Source organism: Papio anubis, chromosome 3, assembly GCF_008728515.1.
Source record: "Papio anubis isolate 15944 chromosome 3, Panubis1.0, whole genome shotgun sequence".
NCBI lineage: Eukaryota > Metazoa > Chordata > Mammalia > Primates > Cercopithecidae > Papio > Papio anubis.
The window spans coordinates 99,272,312-99,285,377 of NC_044978.1; the positions used below are offsets into that span (position 1 = coordinate 99,272,312).

The 13,066-nt window shown below is 41.4% G+C and overlaps 1 protein-coding gene across 1 annotated transcript in view; it reads right to left on the reverse strand.

The window, feature by feature from the left end:
* The window catches only part of KDR (kinase insert domain receptor), a 47,175-nt gene extending 38,528 nt beyond the window's left edge, over positions 1-8,647 (reverse strand). Inside the window, exons 1-3 of the mRNA XM_031664458.1 lie at positions 8,270-8,647; positions 4,100-4,193; positions 1,591-1,787 (exon numbers count right to left, since the gene is read on the reverse strand). Of these exons, the coding sequence (XP_031520318.1) occupies positions 1,591-1,787; positions 4,100-4,193; positions 8,270-8,336 (358 nt within the window). The 5' untranslated portion in view covers positions 8,337-8,647. The remainder of the gene's footprint in view (positions 1-1,590; positions 1,788-4,099; positions 4,194-8,269) is intronic.
* Between the last annotated feature and the right edge of the window lie 4,419 nt (positions 8,648-13,066).

Below are 13,066 nucleotides of genomic sequence, written 5' to 3' on the forward strand. Positions count from 1 at the left end.
CTAGGGATTGCCACTTCTTAATGTTGTCTACCTTTCATCCACATGTTAGGAAATATTACATAACTTGCTTACAGAGCAAGCCTTTGGAAGCTAAATTAACCCTTTGACGTAAGACTAAACCTGTTTAGTAAATCAGTTCTATTTCGGTATCTCAAAAAAAGGAAATAAACAAAAGAAACCCAAACAACCACTCAGCCTCTCAAAATAAAATATTTACTGAAACTCATGAAATGAATTTTCACATGTCTCCAAGTTTCCTGACTTAAGAAGAAGTAAATAATGAGATATTATGGGGGAGGTTCATCTTGTAGTATTTCTAGACAGGCTGAAAGCAGGAAATCCTTGCAATCTTCTGACCAAGCTGCATCTCTCAAGACTGCCAGGTCAAAAGGAGCCAGAAATTCTCCAAGATGTGAGACTTGTCTCTTTCAAATCCTGTGGAGGGAAGGAGGAGGGCACAGAATTCTATCTTGGACAATGCTTACTCTGGGCAAAGATATTTCTCAAACGTCATGAATCCAGTGGCACAGTTTATTTTCTTATGGTCTCCACTTTTTCATTGCACTGACCATATTACACCACTGAAATGTAAGCAGAGATATGCAAGTGTGTTTCCCAAAGCTGGTGAAATTCTTGCCTTGTAAAAGCTTTTTTCTGAGAAAAAAGTCTAAGTCATCTTCACCTGTCTCAAATACTCTGGGACGTAAAGAGGCATATACATAAATACATAAAATGTCTGTTTATCTTCACTGAAAGGAAAAATATTTGGTACATGCAAGCAAACTATGATGCAACCCTTACATTCCTCAAATTCATATCATAGGGATCTCATTAGTTAAGTCAGGTTTTCACAGAAAAAATAAGATAGTGTACGATTTTTGAAACAAAAGAATGCATAACTCATTATAAATGCTGAATATGTGTGATATTTATTTTATACTATATGGACGTTAAGTCAGCCTTCATAATATCAATCCCAAATTGCACATCCTAGAAAGATACAGCGTATCATCCAAGATCTCAGACCAAACAAGCAAAGGAAAGAAACATTGTCCTGAAAAGAGTCTGAAGCAATGTCTTTATTTGCACATGAGTATGGGAATTATTTTCTATGAAGTATTAGTAAGAAAAAAGTTCCTGTGTGCAAAAAACTCCAGAGCCCTTGGCAAAAATGCTTTCCTATGCATTCTTGGGAAAATCTCCTACTCTGCTGTAGATAACTTATCTCTCCACAGAAATTTCTCCAGAATTCACCCCCAAATCTTCCTCGATTTCAAGAATTTTCAGTTTTCTTCTCAAACATAAGAAGACTTTTTATAAGTCTCAATGGCCAATAGTGAACACAGATTTACCTTAGAAACAAAGATCAGACCCAAACTAATTGGGCAAAAGAGAGATAACACAGCCAAAGCTCCAGAATCAATCAGTCTTATTTCTCAGAGGAAGCCTCAGGAGAGAAGAATTTTGTGTATTCCTCTTGGCAAACAGCCTTTAGACCAAGCCCTTTGTAGTACTCAATTCTTCTTTGAGCCTATTGTCTTTTATAACTGGTAAAGAGACGTGGGAAATGAATTTTATTCCACCACTTACCTTGAACATAGACATAAATGACCGAGGCCAAGTCAGTTTCCCGGTAGAAGCACTTGTAGGCTCCAGTGTCATTTCCGATCACTTTTGGAATTGTGAGTGTCTTACAGAAGAGGCCATCACTGCACTCAGTCACCTCCACCCTTTGCTCACTGCCACTCTGATTATTGGGCCAAAGCCAGTCCAAGTCCCTCTGTCCCCTGAAAAATTAATTTCAGGGAGGTATTAATATGAAGTGCCAGACTGTGAGGCTATTTCTAAGAAAAGAGAAAATTTGGTTTTGAAACTTAAATAAACTCTTTAACAGACACAGTCAAAGTCTTCTACCAGCCAGGCATGGTGGCTCATGCCTGTAATCCCAGCACTTTGGGAGGCCGAGGCAGGTGGATCACCTGAGGCCAGGAGTTCGAGACCAGGCTGGGCAACATGGTAAAACCCTGCCTCTACTAAAAATACAAAAATGAGCCCGGTGTGGTGTTGCATGCCTGTAATCCCAGCTACTCAGGAGGCTGAGGCATGATAATTGCTTGAACCTGGGAGGTGGAGGTTGCAGTGAGCCAAAATCACGCCACTGCATTCCAGCCTGGGCAACAGGGCAACCCTGTCTCAAAAAAAAAAAAAAAAAAAAAAAAAAGAAGTCTTCTACCAACAAGTCAGATTGACATATGATAAAAAGTTATAAACTCAGCTTCAGAAGTCACTTTTGGCATTCCTGAGTTTTCCACTAATTAATGCATTCTTTCATTCAACAAATACTTGTTAAGCATCTACTATGTGCCAAACTTGTTAAGGACTAGAGAAAGAATAGTGAACAAATCAGACAAAAATCAATGCCTTTATGGAACCTCAGTCTAACTGGAGAAAACAGGCAATTAAAAAGTAAGTAAGATTTATTGTATAAAAGATGGTATTTAGTACTATGAAGAAAAATATAGAAGATGCAAAGAAAAGGGGAAAGAATTTTGCAGGAGGTGGTCTTGATAAAGCCAGCCATAGGAACATCACGAAGAGCAGTATTACAGGAGCACAAATAGCACATGGAAAGGCCCTGGAGCAGGTGCATATCTGGAGTATTAAGGGAACAGCCAGGAAGCCAGGCCAGCCAGGTAAGAGTGGGCAAAGTGGAGTAAGAAGTGAGGTTAGGAAGGAAGGCGGTGGAAGTAACAGTCCCTCAGGACCTTGTCAGGGCCCCGCATTAAAACATAGATGGCTTGTACTGCAGCATTTCTCTACAAGGCCCCAAGGAAGATAAGACAATAGTCAATATCAAGAAGAATGTAATATTATTGGCCCTTCATTCAAAGAATTTAAAATTTCCAGGAAGTTGCAGCTAAATCAATGAAGTTACTTTTAACACACTCCATGGTTTTTTTCAGAACATAAGAAATGTTTATGCAGAGTTTTAAAAAGGGAGCGTGGGATCCTTGGGGATTTCAAATAGCCTTTGTTATCAAGGGTTGGTAAAAGGAAAATCTAATGGGAAATGTGTCTTGAACGAGTAAAGCTAGAGAAACAGCACCTGCTACTGTATTTTTTCCCAAGTGCTGGGTATTGGTAAGGGGCTAGGGTATTCTTTACACTGCAGTCTAAAATAGATGTATGTCATTCGGTTTAATGCTTAGTATTCAACAAGCATGAAGCAATGGCAATAAGCTACCCAAGGTCCTTTGTGGACCCCCAGCAGTCTTCCAGGAGGGAAACATCACCTCCTCTTTTCACAGTCTCTACCAAAAACACACAGGTCCTAAGAAGCCTCCATGCCTTTCATGTGTGATCACTATGTTAAACCCACGGGTCTTCTGTCTTTCATCCTGGGGGAAGGGCTGAAAGGCAAAATGTAAAGGCCTCTTCCTCTTGACAAAGAAGTCTATTCCTCCAGTTATCAAAAATCAATAGCATGACTTCTTGCTAGCAAATGGGGAAAGATGTATTCCAGAATATCAAGGCAGAGCCTGAGCTCCATTATTTATGCAGATCATGCACTCAGTAATATTACCCACTAGATATTAAATTACTATTAAATATTACTGCCTAAATATTAAAATTAGAGTAATAAATTTATTATAAAGCAAAGTTTTTGGAAAGGGATAATAAGATGTTCAAGAGTCATACTGAGCATAATAAATATAGTCCCCAATTTTTTCAACTCTGTTCCTTAAATGTATGCCCTCAACTTCATTTATTCATTCACATTTATTGAGTGTATGTCCAACATACGCCAGGTGGCTGTGCTGGTTATTGAAATGTGGGCGTGTGTGTGTATTCATGTGCATGTGTGTCTGTGTGTATGCATGTTAGCAGAGAATAGTATAAAAACACCAGCAAAATGGTACAGAATTTTTGAGAGAAAATTCTTCTCATTTTTCATTATTACATCAGTTCTTAGAAACCTCACCACTTATGAACAATTACTACAAGCTCTATTACAATTCTACTCTACTGGAAATTATTTCCACTCAATAAACAATCAGTTACTTAACACAAGAAATCTAGATCTAGAATGAATCCTTACCTGCAAGTAATTTGAAGAGTTGTATTAGCCTTAATTGTAAGTATGTCTTTTTGTATGCTGAGCCTGGGCAGATCAAGAGAAACACTAGGCAAACCTAGAAACAAATTAAATAAATGAATGTAGTTGCCACTGAGTTAGACCTAATAGGAAACACCTTCCATAAACAATGCATACTCTATACTTTAAAAGGCCTCTTCAGCAATTCATTGTATAAAACTGGGAATTTACTTTTACCATTCTCAGTAAAAGTTCACAAGCTGTGTCATAACAGGAAGAATGGGCAGATGGTCATAAACCAACACAACAGTTCTGCAATTCATGGAGCTAGGGTGGAGTTCCTGTTTTCCTGCATTGCCAACTTCAAGGTCTTACAAAAGGATATGGGACATTGAAACCAAATGAACCTTCATCTGATGATCTCACTCCCTTGGGAAAGGACCCACTGACATTTCTTATAAAACATAGGATGTACACATTTGACTAAATTGCTGATTAATGAATCCCACTTAGAGGGATTTCTATATAGTTCATCTATGTACCCTGAAGGGAGTGAGAGAATCTATGACCTTGTCTCATTTTCCTTTATCGATTTTCTAGTGTGCTTCCTCTGGTAACCAAACTACCACAGCTGAAATAATGGCTCAATAAAGACTGTACATTAAAAGCATGGGAGAGAAATTGAGGAAGAGAAAACATTCCCCAATTCCACACATACACGCATGTTAATATACTTTTATATATGTGTGGAATTTTCCCAATTTCACACATACATGCAAATTAATGTACTTTTCTCTCTACTGTAATTCATTAGCATTACCCTTTTTTAAAAAAGCATATGAATTTTTTGGTGAAAAATTTTCCCAATTTCACACATACGTGCAAACTAATGTACTTTTCTCTCCATTGTAATTCATTAGCATTACCCTTTTTTAAAAAAAGCATATAAATTTTTTTAAGTGTAATGCTAATGAATTACAATTGAGAGATCTGAACTTATTCATCAAAGCCCTGAACTCATCCTGACATCAAGCTTCAGACATAAGAAACTTGTCTTTACCTAAAAGGGATAAGAACCAGAAAAGTACCACGGCATAGATTCCTCATCACAGGTCACTCTACAGCAAGATAATTGAATTCTCTGTCAACTAAATGTGAAGAGCTATGAGGTGTTGAAAAAGCATGAGAGAAAGAAAAATTGTCCACTATGCTAGAGTCTTAACAAATATCAAGACTTAGAAAATACCAGCTTTAAAAAAGTAATTGATGCTGGGCAGGCACCCAAGCTTTCTAAGTCATATCAACTGAGAAAAAATGACTCCCTAGGCCTAAACTGGCATTGACCTTGCTGGGCAAATAAGAGAGTATGAACAAATATGAGGAAGTATGAGACGGTATAAATAGAGAGAGTATAAGTAAATATCCAGTGCAAACATCCAGTGCATTGAATCTGAGAACCCCAATGTGAACAAATGCAGGCAAAATGAATAAGTGACTGCACATGTTCTCACACACTGCACAGATGTGCAAAATAAGTTACTGACATAACTGGTCCATATCATGGTTTTTAAATCAATAATGTGGTTTTAAAATAACTGAAAACTAAGTTATATCAATATATCTCAGAAATTAACTGGCGTTGGTACTGACTTATGTTTAGGGCAGTTTTGTTCTTAAGACTTTAGACTGTGTCAGAATATCCCTGGGTCTACAAATCTGCATTTTTAACAAGCATTTCAAGTTACCCTAGCACAGATGGTCTATGGGCCACTCTTGGACTGCTGCTGGTCTGGGTGGTCATGTTTAATTAATTTGCACAGTACTTTGTGAGTGGAAGGGGGGTTATATTTATGTTTTAAATAGAGAATGGGATCTCACTATGTTGCCCAAGCACTTCTTGAACTCCTGGGCTCAAGCGATCCTCCTGCCTCTGCCTCCCTAAGCACTGGGATTACAGGAATGAGCCACTGCACCCAGCCTGCACAGTACTTTTTAATATGAAAGGAATGACTGCCCCCAAAACAGGCAAACAAAAAACCAAAGTGTTTAAAAGCAAAATGAAACCATCCCACTTTGTCTAAGAAAAGGAAAATGAAAACAATTCATTTGGATAACACAGATTTCAAACTTGACTGGGGAACACTAGGTTGAGAAAGATGCTGAAAACGTGATGTACAATTCACACTACAATCCAAATGAGAAAGAATCCATTATTTGGGCACATTCTTGTGAGAAAAAAATGGCAGTAAAAATAACTCAATAAGCTGTGCCCACTCGGCTACCAAAATGAGAAACTCTTGAAGGTCCCTCATCATTTATTGCCACAAATCACATTCTAGACACACTTTCCTATGTAACAAATATTTTAAAAAAGAAAAGGTATGTCCTTCATTCATAGAAAGCTGAGACAATGCCATACTACTCTAGAGACAAGTCTACGACAAAAATCTATTCAACAAGGCTCTCGATAACTTCACATTCATATTTGTAGACCAATAGTTTTTTTTGTTTTGGTTTGGTTTGGTTTTGGTTTTGGTTTTTTGGGGTTTTTTGCTCCATTTAACTTCATTCATTTCATTGGCAAGCTTGAGCTGGACTCTTCAGAAAGTTCTAAAGAAATAACTGTAAGAGGTACATATGCTACTACTCAATAAAAAGCCCTTCTATGTTCAAATCCCATAACCAATATTAATTAATTTGTGCACTGTTTCCCTTCCAGCTCAAAGACGGGAAGGAAAAACAACAGTGCCTCTGTCTCTAGAATTTGATGGCACCAATTACAGCCCAATCCAATTAAGCAAGTAATGCACTCCAAAAGGGCAAGTTCACCATTATATTCAGGGCGACCCAACTGCCGACTGCCGTTACTACTGCGCTAGGAAACACCCCAGGCTTAAAAGCAACTAACTTATTTGTGGACTACAGAGAAACCACATGTTCCAGACCTTCATTCTCTTTCCATAAAGGGGAAGAGAGAGGGTTTGTCAGGGACAAATGAATGTCCATGGTGGACTGGCCCCATTGAACCAAGTCATTATAAAGAAAATTCAATAACCATGGACAGATGATCTTGGTACTGTATTTGGGTGTGAGTGTCTTTTAAGACATGTGATTCTTGCCTTAGGAAGTAAGAAATTTTTTTCCCTGAATTATTAGACCTTTTTTTTTCTTTCTCTGACCCTTTCCCCTTTCTCACCCTGAAAGGGTGGAAATCTGGACATCAGCAAACTGGCTGCAGGAAAGAAATATTATCTAAGAGGTGGGGAGAGAAAGGGAAGTGAGGAAGAAAAGACAGACAGCTATTGCCTCAAGAACGTGTGTGTTCCTAATTGAAGGAGACAGAAATTTTAGGTGGCAGGGAGAGGAAGGAATGGCACTAAAGCTAGGTACCAAGTACCACAGGAAAGGTTTTCGGAGCTTGAACTTCTGACTATGCGCTTACTCCAAGGACCACGGCGCTTTGGAAGATGTGCAATGCTTTACGCAGGACAGTTGGCTGTTACTTGGAGACCCTTAGGGAAGCTGTCACAGCCCCCAGGACAAGTCCCTATTTCCCTCCTTCTTCTCTCTGCAAGGAGAGTGGCGTCCTGCACCAAAGAAGGAAAAAAGGTTTCTCTCCTCTCCAGACCCCACTTCACACAGTGGCTGTGCAAATGTGTTCGAGCATAAAGACAACAACGGGCCGGTTCGCGGCTCTACTCGCAAAGAGGCAGAACCGAGTGTATGGTGCGATCCGGGAGACCCGGCTTGAGATTCCTGCAAGGTTTCCTTCCTTAGGCCCGGACTAGGATGTTGCGCGCAGCCAGACAACTTTTCACCGGCTATTCTCGCCTGCGGAGGCACCTCCTGCCTGCCAGCCCGGGCACCTTCCCACCTCTGCCTGCCAAGAGCCTGACGGTGTGTCGGCATCTCAGGACACGCTCCAGCCGAGGTCCCTGTCGCAGACCAGAGTCCTGGAAAAGGAACTGGGCTAGAGCACAGGAGACCACAGACTCGCTGGATAATCGGGCCAGTCTCTGAGTCTCAGTTTCCCTACTGGTCAATGAAAGATCGCAAAGTGTCAAGTCCCCTCCAACTCTCCAGCTCTACGATTCTGGAGTTAGATCGGGCTTTCAGGTCCTCTCCGCCCTCACCCGACCTGTCCTCCTTCCTCCTCGGGAGTGGGCTCCTTACCCACAGAGGCGGCCCGGGTCTCCACGCAGAGCCACAGGGCGACGGCCAGCAGCACCTTGCTCGCCATCCTGCACCTCGAGCTGGGCAAAATGCTCAGAACTCTGGAGCCGATTCTTTCTCCCAGCGCCTGTCTAGAGAAGGAGGCGCGGAGACGGAACCCGCGCCACCGCGCAGCGCAGGACCGTTGAGCGCACACGGCTTGGGAGCCCGGGTGCCGACCGCGGCTGCAGGGGCGTCTGCGGATGCCAGTAGGAGAGGATATCCCGGCTGCCAGACTGGCTCTCTGCGGCGCGCAAGTGATGCCCGGCGCAGGCAGAGGAAACGCAGTGACCACACACCGCCTGCTCTCCCGGGGTCCCCGGACTCAGTGCGGGGTGGGAGCTGGGGCCGAAACTCTAGAGCGCGGGGGCGGGGCCATGCGGGGCGGGGCCGGGGCGGAGGAGGGGCTCTTCCATGCGGCCAGCCCCTCCCCTCGCCCGGGTGCGCAGCGGCGATCTAGAGCTCCCCAAGCTTGTTTACATCTCCCCATTTCCCCACACGCACGGACTGCGCCAGGCCTCAAGTCGCCCAGGAGAGAACATCCCGGAGCAACGGCTTTGTTTCTGGTGTAAATAAAAAGTAGTAGGTAACAGGCGCTGAGCCACTCCGAGGCTTAATCGCTTGCGGGTCCCGGAAATTTGGGGAGCATCACCAGGAGCGCAGCGAGAGGCACCGCGCCCTCACCAGGCGCGTCAAAGTGCAGGACCCTCTTCGCCATCGCTCGCGTCTAAAGTGGCCGAGAATCTGCAGCAGTTTGGAGCCACAAGGGAGAAGCGGATACTGAGCCAAATACGCCGGGTCGCAAGCTGGCAGCGGCTCCAGTCAGTAGTTTTGGTTTTTATATTAGGGTATTTTGTTTGGCCAGCATAATTGTAGTTTAAAAAGCTGAATCTGGTTGCTCTTAATCAGAAAACGCACTCGCCCTGTTCGCCAGCATTCCCGCTATTTCCCAAAATATTTGGCGGCTCCAAGTTTGAAGTGACCTGCCTAGCCCCAGGAAGGCATTTTGGTTTGGGACCCCTGCCTGGCTCTCGCCAGAAAACCTATAGCAGGGCTCCAGGGAACTGGAGTATACTGGGCCCGTCCCTGGCATGAGGCTTTCCGTAAGAGAGGGTTTTGTCCATCGTGTTCCCCAACGAAGAGCCCTAGTGAAACTGGCCAGGCCCCTTTTCAGAACAGAGCTTCCAACCAAGATATCCTTAGGCCCAGGGGAAGGAGGCCAGCTGCCAGTGGGCTTCAGTGGAGGAGCAATGAAGCAAAAGCACCTAGGACACTCTGTGACCAAATTGCACAACTGTCTCCACGTGTGTGGACTTCTTGCGGCAGCTGTTCGGAGGGGAACTCCAATTCCTTCCTGACCACATTCGTTCCTTCTTGTTTTCTGTCCGTATCTCCCCACACCTGGGGAGTGACATCAAATGTCCCTTTACTTCATTAAATATGAATCTTGCAAATGCCTATGTCTCTTACCTCCCAGAGGAGCTTTTTAATGACAACCTAAAGGACCATTCTTCACCAAGATAAACACACAGAATTATTATATCTACACCTAATTCAAACTGGATTGACTGTATACAATTAATGTAACCCGTTACTTATCTTCCTCTGTTTTTAAATATTTACTGTATTCATCCTTCTACCTTTCCAAGTTGACAGATGAAATATTTTAACACTGAAATATAATGAATGTATATGGCAAAAAAAATTTTTTTGGAAAAACACAAAAAGGTTTAGAGCGAAAAGACTTTCTTTCGGCAGAGGAATTTTTATGTTTCCTTTTTTTCCCAAGCAGATTCTTAAACACAAGTATGTAGATATGTCACCCTCCTCTTTCCACAATTGCGTGGTATAAACGCTGTTTGAGCCTTGCTTTTTTCCCTTTAAATTTTATTTATTTATTTGAGACAAGGTCTCATTATGTTGCCCAGGCTGGTCTCCAACGCCTGGACTCAGTCCATCCTCCTGCCTCAGCCTCCCAAAGTCCTGGGATTACAGGCATGAGCCACCCTGCCCAGCCTTCACTTTATAATATACATTGGAGATTCATTCTACATCAACCTTAAAAGCTCCATCATTTATTTATTTATTTATTTATTTTTAAAGAGGCAGAGTCTCACTATGTTGCCCAAGCTGGCTGCGAACAAAGCTCATCTTTCCATGTTTTCAATGTTGGCATGGTGCTCTACTGTATAGATGTACTCATATTTATCTGGGAGGTATTTATTTGGGGAGGGGAGAGAATCTTTAAAGAAACTCCTCTCTTCCTGCTAGTAAACTTAGCAAATAAAATAGGATGGACTCTGGCAGTGTTGGATAAAGTGGTGGGAGATGGAACCTGGTAAGGAGAGGGCAGTTTTTATCCATCTCCATCACCAAACAATTCCCTATCAGCCTTATTTACAATTCTTGACACTTCCTCTTCCATGTCTCATTTAAGAAGATAGCGTCTCCTCTGAATGCAAACCAGAACCTGCAGGCCGGTGGTAATAGCCCCCTTTAGAAGTCTTGGAGGAAATGATGCGTCTTTGATGGTCGCAAGACCAGAATTTGGCAGAGTCTCAATGAAATCAGTCTACCACTTTCCCTCCCACACAGCACTTAGAAGTGCCTTAGGTTCACACACACAAAAAAAAGGCAAAGTCTGTTAAAAAAAAAAAAAAAAAAAAAAGGAAAAAGAAAGATAGAAAAGTCTGTTCCATGTGCAGCACCCTCTCATTAGCCAACATTGCAAAGGAGTGACTTTTGTGAGTTAACCCAACAGTACTGCAACCACCTAGCAAAGTGCCCCAAATGTGTTGAGTGTTCCACAGATGCTATTCAGATGCGACAGCAGAATAGTAGCTAAATGCACAGACTCTGGGGCCACTGCCTGGATTTTATTCCCAGATCTACCACTTACTATCTGGGTGGTCTTTACCAACTTACTAGTAACTTATCTATGAAACACACAAAAAAATTATAATAGTACCTTTTTCACAGGGTTCTTACAAGAATTAAAGGAGTTACTGCATGTAAGGCACTTGGAATAGGCCCCAACACAGCTAGTAAGCACAAGATCTTGGACATAGTAAGTACCAGATACACGTTAAGAAATATTCTGCAAAGGTTAGTTATACTACAATGCATGGGCTTCTTCATGCTGTTGAGATCTAAACTGCAAAGAAGTTTCATTCATTCAACAGTTTTTGAGCACCTACTACATGTTAGGCTCTGAACCAGGAACTGGGGTTATGATGGTGAAAATAATGGCAAGATGAGCTTAAATGAGGAATCATTGTAACAGCCTCACCCAAGACAAATTTAATTTAATCTTTAAGCACTTCTTGTCTCCAGCTACTTTTCTGGGTTTGTACATACAGAATATACATTGTTCATATTCAAAGCACACTGCATAAATTACTCTCCATGATCTCCAAATTTGGTTACATTACCAACAGTATTTTGGACTCCATGTCTTAGCAAGTTATATGAAGATTGGTCAAAAGTTAATAACTGTGGAAGTTGAACAGTGGGTACTTAAAGATTCATTTGACTGTTCTCTCTACTTTTATGTGTTTGAACGTTTCCATGACTTAAAAAAAAAAATCGATTTTAAATGACTGTAATCAAAGGGATGCCCAGGCCAATATACCTCTAATTTTCCATTGTCTTTTCCTTGATATGGTGAAAATAAGGATTTGGAATATCCTTGAGCATTATCTTTTAATCATTTCAGTCAGAGGCTTCATCATTTGTCAATGAAAATAATAATTCTTACCTACCTTAAGAACTGCTATGAGACTCAAATGAGATCATCTCATGAAAGTGCTCTATAAACTGTAAAATGCTGATGATGGTAATAAGGATTCAATAGATGTTTAATTTTTTTTCATTAAAGTACTTGTTACCAAAGCCTTTAATTAGGTGTCTTCCACGTATACCTTCATCACCTAAGAATATCAACGGTTCAAAAATATTTCTGGCCAGGTGTGGTGGCTCATGCCTGTAATCCCAGCACTTTAGGAGGCTGAGGCAGGAGGACTGCTCGATGCCAGGAGACTGAGGCTGCAGTGAGCTGTGATTGCACCACTGCACTCCACCCTGGGTGACAGAGTGAGACCCTGACAAAAAAAAAAAAAAAAAAAATAGTATTTCCCATATTTCTTTGAGATAAAGATATAAATATAGAGAAGAGATACATGGAGACATACATGATTAACAGAAAATTTTGCAGAAAATATCTAGAAGGGTACACACCAAAAAAATACCTACCTCGGGGAAATGGTTGAGGCACAGAGGCAGAGGGATGAGAACTTGTACTTTTTGCTTCATATATTTCTATAATTTTTTTCAAACCAAGAAAGTACTACTTTTACAAATAAAAAATACTATAAAAGAGATCAGCTCTCTTTTCTAGGGGTTTTTGTATTTTTAAATATGACCATTTATTGATTATATGTTTGCATTGACACTTTCTCATGTTTACTATATTTTTCTTTCCGTGTTCATTTATTTTCAACTTACCAGAGCCTATGACTACCTCACCAGATGCTGGCTCAGTTTCATAGCCCATCCATACTTACAACTATTGTGCCTTGGGAGATCATAAGCATACCCTTTTTTTCTCATTATCTACCTTCTTTAAACGTCTAACTTTATTTTACTTCCTGTGTGATTTATACATTTAACTTAAGATATATTTGTATGTTCAAGAAAAAAAAGGCTATGTCACCACAAAGCCAAGCCTGCCTCGAATGTGTCCAACAGTGTTCGATTTTA